The 15,444-nt window shown below is 53.5% G+C and overlaps 1 protein-coding gene across 1 annotated transcript; it reads right to left on the bottom strand.

Moving 5' to 3' along the window:
• Positions 1 to 10,018: 10,018 nt before the first annotated feature.
• On the bottom strand, positions 10,019 to 10,978 carry LOC123393421 (skin secretory protein xP2-like). The gene has a single exon (XM_045085293.1). The coding sequence runs from the start codon at positions 10,976 to 10,978 to the stop codon at positions 10,019 to 10,021; it is 960 nt and encodes a 319-aa protein (XP_044941228.1).
• Between the last annotated feature and the right edge of the window lie 4,466 nt (positions 10,979 to 15,444).

The raw sequence follows: 15,444 nt of genomic DNA, 5'->3' as shown, positions 1-15,444 counted from the left end.
GGCCTCCCTGTGGCCTTGCCTGTGTCCCACAGCCCCTGTTCCTCCTCCTCTTGCCTCCTCCCCCTGCTCCCCAGGCCTCCCAGGCCTGCTGCCGGGGCCACCGTGAGAGAGGCTGATGAGCCTCCAGGCCGGGCAGTCGGCACCGCTTTCTCCCGGATGGCCTGTGCCTCTGCCCGCGCCGTCAGACTTCTACATCTAGCTGATCACGAGTTCCACGAGTCCAGCACGACATTACCCAGGCACCCGTGCCGCGGGCTCTCTGGTCGTCTCTCCAGAGCACACGGAGCGCAAGTACGTGTCCATTGGGACATATGGCTGCGTGACCCACGGCGCCCTGGCAGCGGGAGAGCCCACGAAGCCTCTTCTGCTCAGTCAGGACAGTCCGCAGCACAGGGCAGGGAGCTCCGGGCCAGAGGCAGGGGTGACGCCTCCGTCAGACACAGACATGCCTTCCCAGCCGCTCATGGCCAGGACACAGAGCTTGCTTGTCGCTGGGCTCTGAGCTCTGGACCTCGTGCCACGCAAAGGCGCCTGCTCCTCCTCCTGCCTCTCCATTCTGCTCCTGGCCCTGCTGCCCGGCTAGCTGCGGTCCCCAGAGCCCTCGAGTCCTCATGTCTTCTCCCGACCAAGCCTCTTCCTGCCCATCCTCGCAGGAACCCAGGTGCCCTGCAGGTGCCTGCTGGGGGGTCCTTGAAGTTCATGAAGGGATGGCCAGAGCTTCACCCAGAGCAACAATGCACCTGCAGGGGTCCTCTTGCCGCGGGAGCTTCCTGTGTCTGCTGCAGCAGATCACGTGGTGTCCATGGCTTACTGCCATGGGGCTTATTGCTTTACACGTCCACAGTTCAGAGGTCTGCGGGGAGTCCCAGGTCACAGTGAGGGTGGCTGCTGGGTTGGTTCCTTCTGGATGTGTGGGGCAGATCCGCTGCTCAGCTCCCGGCTCCGTGGGCGCCGCGGTCCTCACCTCGGGCCCTCCCTCCTCACGGCCAGCAACGGCGGGTCCTCTCTCACGTGGCGTCTCTCTGACGGAGTCCCTCCTTCCTTCCTGTCCTCACCGAGGGACCCGTGCACTGTTGGCCGCCCACCATGATCGATAATCCAGGATAACTTCCCTATTTTAAGGTCATCTGATTAGCATGCTTAATTCCAGCTGCAGCCCTAATCTGCCTTGCCGTCCGCAGGTTCGGGGATCACGACGTGGACATCACTGGGACCAACATTCTGCAGGTTTGCTCAAAGTAGACAGGCTTTCTGTGATGTGACAGACAGGACTGACTCTTCCCCGAAGTCCCCCTTCTGGGTGTGGTTAGGAGGAAGGAGCATTTGCAGGGTACCCAATTAGCGCTTGAATCTTGACACTTTATGCACATTTTTTGATAAGAGTCACACTCCACAAGGACATTTTATAAATTTTCTTACAAGAAGAATGGGGTCATGAGATTAAGGAGTCTACAGGAGTTCTCCCAAGTAGCGGTGGCAAGAATCTGGGTCTCTCGAGCTGCTTCTGACTCCAACTCGTGGTCTGTGCGGCTCCATGAGCGGACACATGCCGCTGACCAGGGACTAACACGGAGACGCTGCGGAGGACCAGGCTATGAAGGTGGCACGCTGGCGGTGACTTCCCGCAGGGGCCGGCTCTCCTCCGCTTTGCCCGGCCGGCTGCCACCGTGTCTTCAGGTTCAGTGGAACATGGAGGACCTGCCATCCAGATCTCACGGAGCGTTCCTTTCCAATGCCCTAGAAGCCGTGTTTTAAAGTCTAGTTGGAGGTTATTTTAAGGGGGTTACTAGCTAACATGACTGAGCTCCAGGAGCTTTCTTGGTGCCTCACAAGCAAGAGCTCATTTGTTGCTTGCTGCAGATGTGCGAGGAGAGGTAGCAGACCCTCTTTGCCGATGAGGAAACTGGCTGAAGAGGGTGAGTGACTTGCCCAAGCCTATCAGCGACAGAACAGAGTCAACATCCCCAGAGCCAGGCTCCCATCGGTGATGCCTCTGCCTGTTCACCTGTGGAGGGGTTTCCTGGCAGCACAGCACGTCACACCAAGCAGGTGCGTCCCCGTCACGGGGCTGCTCACCAGGGGCATTGCAGCATGTGCGCAGTCTCTCCCCAACACCAGCGCGCGCCATTTGTTCCCCAAAGTTCATGATTTCCAGTTGCCGCTGTAGCTCCTTTTGGAGAATGCCTCATGAAGACAACGCTAGAAATCCCGTCTCTGGTAGGTAAACACCACTGGTCAGTAACCTGGACAGGTTAGTAACCGAGGCTTTGGAAACGGGACAGTGAACATCTCAAGAGTACCCAAACATCGCTTGTGCCACAGGACGATCTTCTCCTTCAGCAGTCGCCCCCGGCTGGCCAGCAAGGCGATGGGCTTCTTCTCCATTCTGCACCTGTGTCCGTCCTCACGTAGAGCGCTGTTGGCAGGCACGGCCAAAGTGGGCTGCAGAGCGGGGACAGTAGGAGTGAGGATGACAGACCGGGGAGGGGTGAGGTAGTTAACGCATGATGTGTGTGGCTCCAAGTAACTGATTTCGTTTGATGTGCTAATTCTAATTATTATTATAATTACATATAATTAATATTAATAATATTCCTATATTATTGTCATGACATGTATTACTGTTCACAGAATGCTCGACCATTTTGACGCAAAAATAGCATTTTAAGTTAATACTGGCTTTTCAATACTAGTAAATAGATCTTCTAGTCATTGTTTTTAACGATGGCACACTTTTTCTTAGCACAGCACAAGCCGAAGGTCTTGATTTTCCATGTGCAACCTAGAGAAAAAAATGAGCAGAGGCATTAATTTCAAATTCATACTTTGTGTTAATTGCAAAAACTACTGGTTGGTTGAGTTTGTTTTACATAAGAGATCCGCCACAAGCTGCGTTCTGGGAGGCCACCATGAGGGATGTAGGCCCCTGACATGGTGCCAGCACACTGGGCCCTGGTCGGGATGGCTGGCACCGGTGGAGGGAGCAGCCTGGCCTACGGTAAACCCATTTCCCTGTCATCGTCCCCCTGGAACACAGATGGCCTGCAAGCTGACTTCATGCACTAACCGGCTATTTATTGGGAAAAAAAGTCCCCACTGAGGGGCAGAAGCATTTCAGGGAAGTCTGTTCATTCTGAACAGAAACTAGTTGTTGTTTTAAATTGTTTTAAGTATAAACTCCCTTTAATCTTCAAGGTGGTTGTCAGACTTCCGTAACTACAGACCTTGCTGCTCCTCAGACGGGAAGGCGTGAGTGCGATGATTTGCAGAGCGTGCGTTTTGAGGATTGGGTTGACTTGTGGCACACAAGGAAGGGTGTGGGGTCATGTGTGGGATCACAGGCTTCGGACACTTAGCCGCTCCTATTACTCCAAGTGAGGCTTTCATTTTCCCCGTGAGGCGCTGTGTGCAACAGACGTCCTCAGACTTCCAGTGTCTGCTTATTGACAGCCATCCACAACGTGCAGGGGTACTCATGTTCAAGGCCCCACACCCCGTCTTATGGTGGGAGAAGCAGGTGCGCATGTCCGAGGGTGAAGAAGATGGGCCGGAGAGGCTATCCGCGCAGAGGATCTTGGATTCAGCAGTGGGTTCAGCCAGGGACTATCACCATCGTGAGAAGCCACAACTGGAGAAAAATGATCCCTGAGGGATTTGCATAGGGCATACACATGGTTGTTAATAAAAGCAGAGCTCCCATGCCAGTGAAGGACATAAAGCAAAATAGAGCAAAACCCTGCTTTGGGAGAGCCTGTTGTCAGCCCGTCCTGTCCTTAGCAGGTGGCTTCCTGCAGAGTGATCAGACCTCGCCCTCCAGACGCTTCACCCAAGTCGGGACGCTGGGGCTCCCAGACCCTGGCCCTCAGCTCAGGAACCCCTCAGGGACTCTTCCCGACCTGCTGCGTGTCTTCCGGATGACCACGGCACCGATGAGGAGCACCCCTCCAGACGGCAGGGCTGCCTTGCTGTTCCTCCGACATCGTAGCTGGTCCGGCAGACGGGGTGTGAAAAGTCTGAGCCTTCCTCGCCCAATACCGAGCTTGGAGTTCCCGGAGCGCTCCTGGGCTGGAGTAACAGCCGAAGCTCTTCAAGGAACTGAAGCTACTGGAGACTTGCAAACTCTGCGGCACGATGAAAGCAGCACCTCGTTAGCACAAATACCTCACCGGGAGGCCTCGGCATCGTGAGCCCACAGAGTGCTCTCTAGGGAGCCCAGCGGGTTCGCCACGGCCTGGGAAGAGCCAAGTGCCCAGGACGTTGGGCGGAGCCTGTGTGGTTCTAGTGCTCGGTTTTTCTGACACGAAACATCATCCAAGTCAAATCTACTTTTGAAATTTGACATCGCTTTATAATAATATTTTAACAGTTTTTCATTTTACTCGGAACTTTTATAGTCACTTAATAATTGTATTTCAGAACTTAGTCACTCACCTTTGGTTTTTTTAGAGTTACCTTCTTGCCTTCAGACCTCTCTAGTGCTTCCCTATGTTAGGGCATGACTCCGAGGCCGGTGGGAGTCGCCTCTAAGACCTAACTACAAGGAAGGCAGGGCTGTGCTGGGAACTGCTGAAACTATGAACTTATCTAGCTTTTTTTTTTTCAGCACAAAATGAAAACTGTATGAGGGGTGCCTGGGTGGCTCAGTGGGTTAAAGCCTCTCTGCCTTCGGCTCAGGTCATGATCTCAGGGTCCTGGGATCGAGTCCCACATCGGGCTCTCTGCTCAGCGGGGAGCTGCTTCCCCCCTGCTCTCTCTGCCTGCCTCTCTGCCTACTTGTGATCTCTGTCAAATAAATAAATAAAATCTTAAACAGAAATAAAAACTGCATGCAAATCACAAAGGTATCAAACACCAAGCAGAAGGTAGACAGCTCTTAATAGTCAAATATCCAAAAGTATCTATGTAAAATTCGGTTCTATCTTACAAAAAAGACTTAATCATGTATTTTAACCCTTATCAAGTTTAATTTGACATTTCTTTCTTAAACTCACTGCAAATTCTAGTCAAATCCCTGCTTTGTGTTTTATAGAAATACACAGTTGTTAGGTTTCATTATGTTAAAATCTTTATGACTCATCCACCAAATGGAATTTTATAATAAAAGTCTATAACACATAGTTATTTAATCAATTATAGCTTAATGATTGTGGTTTTAATTTGAAAACTACAAAAATGCTCTATTTTGCAAACTTTTAATTCTGAGATAACTGTGCAGTTGTAAGAAATTCTACAGAGGCATTCCACGTTCCCTGTGCTCAGTTACCCCCAAAGACACCTCTCGTGCAAGTGCAGAGCAGCCCCGCGACCTGGAGCGGACACTGATGCGATCCCCCAGTTCTTGCCAGATTCTACCTGTTTCGCATGTGCACACACAGCTGCGTGTGCACGTGTGCACATGCATTTTGCACGCTTGTGCGGTTCAGTCCCACACAATTTTACCAGGTCTGTAGGTGTGTGTCACCTACAACGGAGAGAAGAATGGACCCATCCCACTGCAGCTCAGCCCTTGCCCTCCAGAGCTGCTTGCACAGGGTCTGCCTCTAATCTTTTATGCATCTTTACAACCTCCTCATTTCAAGAGGGCGTATATGGGAAATGGTACTGTGGGACTAGCTTTTTTCTTGCAGCACGACTCTCTGGAGATCCACCCATGCTGGGCGAACCCAGAGCACACCAGGTTTCTGTGAGGTAAGAGTCTGTGGTCTGAAGGGCCACCATCTACTCGACAAGTCACCCTCTGAGGGACATTTCGGGTGTTTCCAGTTTTTGGCTTAGAAATGAAGCTGCTATGAACACTTGGGTACAGATGTTTGTAAGTTGTCACTTCTCTGGGGGTAAAGGCCCATAAGAGCCATGGTGGGGTCATAGGGGAAGTCTAGTTTAGACGTCCGAGAAACTGCCAAATTTGCCTTCCCACCAGCAGTACTTGAGTGATCCAGTTTCTTCACATGCTTGCTTGTACTGAGGTGGTCACTGGTTTTGTGTGTGAGTCTTTCTAGCGTGTGCAGTGGGCTCTCCCTGCCGGCTGGTGATGCCGCGCATCTCTTCACATGCTTGCTTGCTACCTGTACGTTCTCCAGTGAAATGTCTTCTCCTGTGTTTTTCTCATTTTCTAGTTGGTCATTCTTTTTTTTTTCACTAGTAAGTTTTGAAAACTTCACCATCCATTCCTTAACCAACATCACAATTTCTTCTTAAAAGACAAAATGAGGGACGCATGGGTGGCTCAGTTGGTTAAGTGGCTGCCTTCAGCTTGGGTCATGATCCCAGTGTCCTGGGATTGAGTCCCACATCGGGGTTCTTGGTTGGCAGGGAGCCTGCTTCTCTCTCTCTCTCTCTCTCTGCCTGCCACTCTGTCTGCCTGTGCGCGCGCACTCTCTCTCTCTCTGACAAATAAATAAAATCTTAAAAAAAAAAAGACAAAATGAAATAGCATTTTTTTTTTTTTTAGTGGTCTTGATGAAGACACTTCCCATCGACTCTGAGTTGAAGGAGCAAGCAGTTCCCACTCCATTCCTTACAAACATGGTTGTTAAAAAAAAAAAGTCCTCACAAAATCCTTTCCAAATCTGTTTCCAGTCCCTTTTATAACCTCCATCTGGGTAAGAGACATAAGAGTCATATAACCAGGTCCCAAAAGTTTCCTTTGAAAATTTCTGCCTTGTGGTCTGGTATCACTCATATCCTGGTATTTCTGTGGAGTTCTCCAGTTAGGATCTGGGAACACTGATTTCTTTTCAGGACACACTAAAATGTTTTCCAGCCTCTTTTTCCTTTCCTTTCCTTTCCTTTCCTTTCCTTTCCTTTCCTTTCCTTTCCTTTCCTTTCCTTTTCTTTTCTTACTTTATGCAGTAATCTTATCCAGCTCTGGAGTTCTAGTCAAAACTGCATCTTTATTCTCAACTCTGAATTTGCTTAATGGACACCTTTAACAGAGTTCATACTCTCCCTCTCAAACTGCCATGAGCTCACACATGCACACTTTCCTGCTCACACACATGCACACAGTCATCATTACATGCATACACATGTACACACATGCACACAAGTACACATGCACATACTCACCAATCTGCTTCTCCTCTGGTTTTGCTATCTGAACGAATGTCACCTCCATTCACCGCTGGATCAAAGCCAGGAGCTGGTGGTTCTTGACTTGCTTCCTTTTGCTACTTGCACTTGTAACTGATGTGTATGTTCTGCTACTGACTCTCTTCCGGTGTTTCCCTTCCTCCTCATTCCCTTTCCTCATCATTGTTATTTTTTACTTACTAAGACATTATAAGATTATTTACAACTTATTCCTCTGGCTTTAATTCTCTTGTATGTGGCTAAAGGGCTCATATTTTGAAAAAGTCAATCTCACAATTTTTTTCCTCCACACCTTTAAATCAACTGTAGTATTGATAATTATACGTATGTTGTACCACAGACTTTTCTTCATTTCAGTGCTAGTTATCTCTCCATCTTGGTCTTCACAGGATACTTCATTCTACAGAACTTTTGACAATTCTCCAAACTACGTCTTTTCTCATGTCCCAGTTCTTTTGTCCTTATTATTTAGTATGCTCTTTATTTCCAGATGAGTAAATGTCACTTCACCCAAACTTCAATGTCTCGGGATCAATCGACCACTCCTTCCTTTTAGCCTATGTGGTATCACTCCACTCCAAATAAGGTTATCTATCGTATGACATCACTCATCGATTTAAATTGGTGTCTCCACTGCAAAGCTGTGAGTTCCTCTATAGTGAGAACAGAATGGTTTCACTACTGAATTCTGGACCAATCAATGCATGTGGCTTACAGATTGCTGTGATTACATCAAAAGGAAAAGTCCAAAAGGATTGGACTTGAACAAACGTGAAGCCAGATTCTTAAAAAAAATGAGTATGAAACCCAACAGCAACATGCAATTTACTCTATAAATGTTTGTATTCATAATGGAGACATGCATTTATCACATCTATGAAATATCTAAAATGGGCCAATTACATGTCTCAGGGCAGTCTAGAGGCCCTCTGGAATCCTGAAGTAAGAGTGTGTACCTTGGGAAGCTCAGACACAACTGCAGTCCTCGGGCTGATAGTGGTGTTCGCTGCCACACCTCTGTGGACACCATCCTACCAAGTCCATACAACAGTTCCAATCGATGGACACTATCATTATGTCCAGCTGCATAAACTGAGGCTTTGAAAGCCAAGATACCTTGTTAATGCAAGAGTAGGTTTATAAGATCCACAACTGGATCCAAATCCATGTCAATCTGATTCCATGGTGATTTTTTTTTTTTTTTTTGATGTCAGTAGCAGGGCATGGTCATTTGAAGAACCAGCCCATGTATCTTTTCTTTTCTTCCTTCCATACAGCCCTGCAGCATTGAGACTGAGCAAAGGGGCAGGCATTGGTTATTCTGGTGAGGAAGGTGGTGTAAGTCATGAAATCACTGCATAATTTGTATGGAACCAGAAAAGACCTTGAATCACTAAGGAAGTGTTGAAAAAGAAAAACAAAGTTGGAGGCATCACATTGTCTGATTTCAAGCTATATTTTAAAGCTATGATAACCAAGACAGCATGGTACTGGCATAAAAACAAGACACGGAGACCAGTGGAAAAGAATAGAGAGTCCAGATATGGACCCTCAACTCTATAGTGAAATAATCTATGACAAAACAGGAAAAAATATCCAATGGAAAAAAGATAGTCTATTCAATAAATGGTGTTAGGAAAACTGGACAGCTACATACAGAAGAATGAAGCTCGACTGCTCCCTGACACCGTACACAAAGATAAACACGAAATGGATGAAAGACCTTAACGTGAGCAGGAATCCATCAAAATCCTCAAGGAAAACATAGGCAGTAATGTCTTTGATATTGGCCACAGCAATTTTTTTAAAGACACGTCTTCAAAGGCCAAGGAAACAAAAGTGAAAATGAACTTTTGGGACTTCATCAAGATAAAAAGTTCTGCACAGAAAAGGAAACAGTCAACAAAACAAAGAGACAACCTACAAATTGGAGATGAAATTTGCAAATAACACTACAGGTAAAAGGCTGATATCTAATAGCTATAAAGAACTCCTCAAACTCAACACTCAAAAAACAGAAAATCACACTAAAAAATGGGCAGAAGACACAGACACTTTTCTAAAGAAGACTTACAAAAGACGACTAACAGACACATGAAAAAAATGTTCATCATCCTTAGCCATCAGGAAAATTCAAATCAAAACCAGTTTGAGATACCACCTTCCACCAGTCAGAATGGCCAAAATTAACAAGGGAAGCAAAGAAACAAAAGAAACCCCAAAAACAAGTGTTGGAGAGGGTGTGGAGGAAGGGGAACCCTCCTACGCTGTTGGTGGGAATGCAAGTGGGTGCAGCCAGTTTGGAGAACAGTGTGGAGATTCCTTAGGAAATAAAAAATAGAGCTTCCCCATGACCCTGCCGTTGCACTCGTGGGTGTTTACCCCAAGGATACAGATGTTGTGAAAAGAAGGGCCAGAAAAGCCACAAAAAGCTTTGGCTTGTGTCCACAAAAGCCATCGGCGGAGAGAGCCGAGATACCCTTCAGCAGCGGAATGAGCGAGGAAGACGTGGTCCACATGCAGCGCGGAGTCCTCGCAGCCGTCCAAGGATGAACACCCGAGCTCTGCGCCCGCGCGGACGGGCTGGAGATCGGGCCGAGCGCCCCGAGTGAAGTCAGTCGACCGTCACAGGGTCGTCACAGGGAGAATCGCGTGGGGGACACGAGGGGACATGGGGAATGAAGGGGACCGACGCGGGAAATGAACCACGAGAGACCACGGACGGCAGCAGACGGAGCTTCAGGGCGGAGCAGGGGTGGGGGAGGCGAGCGGGGACCGCGCGGAGCGGGGCACCGACTGCAGGGAGCGCCGCGTGTTCTTCGCACGCGGGGACTCGAGGCCGGGCCGTCAGGGGCCCGCGACGCACTGCGGCGGCACAGCTCTGGGCCTCCCCGTCCACGACGAGGCGGGGACGTGCGGTCGGGCTTCAAGATGACGACGACTTTGTCGGGACTCTCGGAGCGGCCGGTCCGCCAGGCTCGGGGGCGGCCTCGGGGGCGGCGGGGCGCCGGGCAGGAGCAGCGGCCGCCCTCGCGCGTGCCTCGGCCGGACCCGCTCCGACGAGCCCGCGGGCTCCCGGAGTCCGGGCAGCAGCAGCGCCGCGCTCCGCTGGCCGGGGGCGGGGGCCGGGAGGCCGCGCCGACGGGAGCAGCTGCAGCTGCTTCTCCCGACGAAGCCCCGCGGCGCGCGTCCCCAGGCGGCGAGGGCGGACCTCACGCACCCGGTGCCCTCCCGCCCGGCCCGCGCGGCCGTCGCTGCGAGGGTCGCCTGAGCCGCGAGCGTGTCCGCGGCGCCGGCTCTGTGGGGCGCGAGCGACCGTGACCGCCGGGGCCGGGGCCGGCCGAAGACCGAGGTGGGGACGCGGCCCGGGGCGGCCCCTCGGCCGACGGGCGCTGGGTGGCCTGTCCCGTGCGCAGGGCATGGCCCCTCGGCCGGGACCGCGCGCCGGGTTCCCGCTCGGAGACGGGGTGCGCCGCGGCCGGCCTCGGGCTCCGCCGCGCTGCGTGGTGGCTGCGGAGCAGCCGCGGGCCTGGGTGGCCGTTGGGCAGGCCCGGGCGGGCTCCGTTTGGGCCGCCGGGCTGTGCGGGCCGGGGGCGCGGCGCTGCGCGGTGTCGTTCTCTGCTTCCTCGGCGCAGGGGCAGCGGGTGCGGACGTGTCTGCGGCTGACCTTCCCGGAGTGCAGGGGCAGGGCCTCCTCCCGCAGCCCTCGCTCGGCCCTGCCGGCACCCCTCCCCTCCCTGCCCTGCTGCAGCCGGTCCGCAGCCCTCGCTCGGCCCTGCCCGCCGCCCCTCCCCTGCCCGCCGCCCCTCCCCTGCCCGCCGCCCTCCTCCCGCAGCCTCTGAGGACTGACGGCTGCAGCGCCCAGTGCCGGCGTAATGAGCCCCATTCATTTCCTGCCGCTGGCATATGGCATGTCATTGTCCTCGGTCACCCAGGCAGAAGTGATGCAATTTGCTGGCATGTCCTGCCCCGGCACAGACCGTCCACCCCACTGAGCCCCCGAGAAAACAACAGAGGCCGCGGAAGGGCAGCCAAAGCTTCACAGCCCCATCGCGCATGCGCACAGGCCGCGGGGACGGGGCCCTCGTTCCGCGGGGGGAGGGAGGGGAGGAGGGGGTCCGCCCGTCTGTCCCTCGGTCTCGGGTCTCCGCGTCTAACTAGGAAGAATGCCCGAGTCATTGACACTAATGGGAACCTCAGGACATCCCTCCCGAGCCTCTGGTTCGAGCCTCTTGTGTTTCTCCTTCTGCACATCTCGGCGGAACACGAGGCAGCGAACCGGGAACGAGCGGACATGGGGATTTCGGTGCCTCTTCAGGGATAGGGAGCCAAGTCCCCCTAAGGTGACCCCTACCCAGAAAGGATGGAGGCTTAGCGAACGGTCCGGAGAGAAGAACGGGGCCCGCATCCTACGGGGCAGTGCTTCCTCCAGAGGGTCAGAGCAGAGGACTTCCTTGCAAGGTTTCAGTAAGGTCCGCATCCTGGTGGAGTTGGGGTTTTGCGAGAAAAGCCATTTTGAGTGTCTGAAGCCAATTTGAAAACAGGCACAAGTGTTTCACTCCATATGGCTTGAGTTTTCACAACAGTGATAATAACATCCTAAAATCGGAGGCTGATGTGATCCATCCCATAATGGATTTGAGCAGGACCTAATGATTCACATGTTGTAAGGACACGGGTTCCCCTTGTATGTGCTCTTTTGTTCCTGAAGCGCATTTGTGGGCGAGCTGACTCCCAGCCCAGCCGCTCCCAGCCGCCCTCCAGCGCAGACAAGTGCGCCCTCAGCACAGCTGAAAGTAACCCTGCTGCCAACAAGGGCCGCCCCGAGGGCGCAGCGGGCCTGTGAACCACTGCCTGCCCCGCTGATGAGGGCGCACAGATCCGTGGCCCACCGAACCATCTCTCTCATCGCCATTGTCAGTTTTCTGAGAACAGGTTGTTGGGGAGGATCCCCTGATTCCTTCTACCTCCTGTGATAACCTGAGGGCTCCTCCTCACTGGGGATGAAGGGGGTCCCGGATGGTCACAGCGCGGTGGACCAGGTGGGCTCCATTGCTCATCAGGGAAGACCGGTCGCTTCCGTGGGGCACCAAGTGTGCCAGGACCCAGGAGACCACGGCACGGGGCGTGCGGATTTGAGGCATGAGCCTGGGGTCTGAAAGGAGAGGCAGGTTTATTTGGGAGGCGACTGTGCTGCCCCACACCGGCCACCCCTGGGCCTGAGGACACTGCTCCCGCCTTTATTAATCACATGAAGGAGCCACATGTGGAGAGGTACTTAACAAAGACAGTTTGATGAATTTATTTAGATATATTTACCTCCAGAGACTAGAAGACAAGGTAGAGAAGTTAATTTTTGGCTTATAAGACTGAGCATTCCATTCTGGGAAGATTTTCGTATTTCCGGATTAGGAAACAAGTAAAAATGGCCTATTTGGTGAAAGATACTCCGTTTACCTTTAAGTCCCAACGTTCTTATTTTAAAAACAGGCAAGTGGAAAAGAGAAGAGAACGAGCAAGGAGTGCATGCTCGGCTTGGGTTGTGGCCTGACATGACTGTGTGTCCAGTGCAGGTGGGCTCTGCAGACCGGGCTGTGGCCACGAGTGGCCGCACAGGACCTCCTGCCTCCAGGAGGCTCCCTGCCTGCAAATCGCCGAGCCTTGCACGTCCGAAGACAGAGTAGGACCCCTTTCTCTGCTGGCCCCCAACCCCCCAGAGGAGAGCGGACCACCCCGACGTCACCCAGCAGATGGCTATAAGAAAGCTCTGGAAGCAGAGAAATGGAGCCTGGCTGGCTGGGGACCGGGGGATCCGAGGAACAGCATGGTGGGTTTCTCTTCTGCCTCCTGCGTACCTGATTTGGAGACAAAGAGCTGGCTACCCAGACACACCAGTTGTGTGTGGCAGAAGTTGCTCTCTCGGGTAAGGGACCAGGACGGGGCAGCCTGTTGGGACAGAAGGTGTTTAGACAGTAGCTGTTCTGCTCTAGTCTCATGGGGGGCTGGGGGGTGCAGGGCACCCTTGGTCCCACCTTGAAGTCTTAGCAAGGCCTCCCTGCCCCACCAGTGTGGCCTCGGGGAGACCCTCAGCCTCACAGGGCGGTGGGGACCATGCAAGGAGCAGGAAGGGAACCCTGCCAGTGGTGACGGCACAGTGTCCTCTAACGGTGCTGGTGGAGATCAGGCAGGCGGGTAGTGGGGAGAGTCAGCACCACCAGCAGTTACGAGGACCCCTCTGTGGGCTGAGTGAGGCCTCCACCCCCTGCTGGTGGGTGCCAGGGAGAGCTGGAACCGCAGCCTGGGAGGGGTCAGCAGTCAGCATCTCAGAGCACATGCGGGTCCGCCCAGCTTCAGGGAGTCAGCGGTCATACCCGGCGCTCTACGCACAGCCCCGGCTGGAGCGATGTTAGATTGCCTTCGGCCACAGGTGAGCAAGCCGCGATGTGTCCACTCCATGGAACACCACTCTCTCTGTGGGAGAGAGACACGCTTCTGACCCGGCAATGGCCTGGTGGGTGTCTGGTGAACGGTGCTGCCCAGAGGAGACCGCCAGAAGCTTAGAAACATAGACACGGTCCCACTTACATTCCTGAGACGGCAGAGACGGGGGTGCGGAGCAGGTCGGTGGGGGGTGGACAATGCAGGGGCTCAGGGGGGACCCCGCTGGTGGTGGGCTCCCTGTGTCTAGACTGAGCCGGGACCCTGGCCGTGACACTGTGCTTACGGTCGTGCGAGAGGTTACTGGGGGAAGCAGGACAGGCGTGCACAGAGTGTCTCCGTCCGAGTCCACACAGCTGTGTGTAAATCCTCGACGGCCTCCCCAGAGGAGCTCTGGATGCGGTGCAGGGCCCTGACGGTTGTGGAGCGACAAGACAGGAGGGTGTCGTTTGGTGCGGGAGGCGGGTCACCCCAAGCCCACGAACGCGCAGCCCTAACTTGTGATCCAAACTGCAGAAGTGCCTGTCCTTCAGGCGAATGACCTCAGAGACCTGAACGGAAGGAACAGCGGGGGGCGGGTGGTCTGGGCTCGGGAAGCAGGTGCGGATGTCCTCAGCTGGAAGGGGCTGGGGGCGAGGAGTGGTGGGTCCCAGGGTGCGGAGGAGGGTGGTCATGGTGAGGGGTGTCAGAAGGTTCCGGTAGTCTCCGTCGGCACACTGAGGGGGGGACCGCGGGTGTGGACCCCGGTGGTCACAGCAGAGAGGCACAGATGGGGGAGCTCTGGAGAAGGCTCGTCGCATGCACATGGGGGCGAAGGGAGCAGGAACAACGGCTTCCCGGTCTGTGGGCTGAGCCGCCCAGAAGCTGAAAGCCACACGCAGACTCTCCACGGTGGGTCCGACAGGGGCACCTGCCGTTTGTGTTTGGACATCAACGTGCTGCGGAGGACCAGAGTGTTCTGGTAACTTGTATGCTCCTATTCGCCTAACATTACTCCTAAAACCAGGCGGTTCTCATCTGTTACTCATCTGTGGCTCATGTGATTTGTGCATTTACTTTCATCCTCAGGAGAGTGTTTGTCCAGTTCTAAACAGAATCATTCAGACAGATGAAGTTTGTCATTATGACGTAACTGTACACACGTGTATCTTCAGAGACACGGTAGAGTAACGGTTTTGGGTCTGAAACGGGAGCTTTTGGACGTTACTCCCTCCCCCCACCCAGATCGTGAGACATGGGTCGCTCAGGGCAGAAACAGGAAACGTCTGGGTCCGTGGCTCTTCAGGGCAATAGCCAGTGAGAGATGGACCCGCGTGGGCGATATCCGCAGGCCGTGTTTTCCCTCCTGCATACCGAATAAGTGATGCTATTTTTTTCCAGAAGGGACAAGATGGGCCCCACCACCAGGCTTGGATCGAGAGCCCTCAGTCACTAGGGACCGTGACTCATAGCCCCAGTTCTGCCCCAGGGACAGTCCGGCACACTGGGGGAGGCTTTCCCTCCTGCCTCTGACACCCTTGTTCAGTGGCGTGGGACCCTTGTAAGCCCCTGCCCCAGGGTGAGAGGTATGGAGAGAGGGTGGTCTTATGTTGTGCTGGCCCACGCAATCCTGCTTCATGCTTGACCTTCTGGTGAAATTATGACGTCTCACCAATGCCATGATGGGGTCCTAAATCATATGGTCATGAGGGGAACGCTCCTTGCTCCTGACCAAGGTGGGCATGAGATGGGGCAGCTCCACGTGGCCTGCACGCCGGGACCGCGTGGGGTCCTCCCAGCCCACACTGGGGCCTCATGACAGCGTATGATGAGCACAAAACCTCCTCTGGAGAGGACACGCTCCTAACAACTTCTTCGTTACCAAATCTGACTTAGAAAGTCGGAGGGTTTGCCTGTTAGGAAATGCTAACCGGG

Source organism: Mustela putorius, unplaced genomic scaffold, assembly GCF_011764305.1.
Source record: "Mustela putorius furo isolate JIRA1106 unplaced genomic scaffold, ASM1176430v1.1 tig00000835_pilon_pilon_pilon, whole genome shotgun sequence".
Taxonomy (NCBI): domain Eukaryota; kingdom Metazoa; phylum Chordata; class Mammalia; order Carnivora; family Mustelidae; genus Mustela; species Mustela putorius.
This window is presented reverse-complemented; position numbering and strand designations above follow the sequence as displayed.

Bases quoted from the DNA above. Each gene is read 5' to 3' on its own strand.
- LOC123393421 (XM_045085293.1), bottom strand. From the start codon at position 10,978: ATGGGGCTCATTACGCCGGCACTGGGCGCTGCAGCCGTCAGTCCTCAG.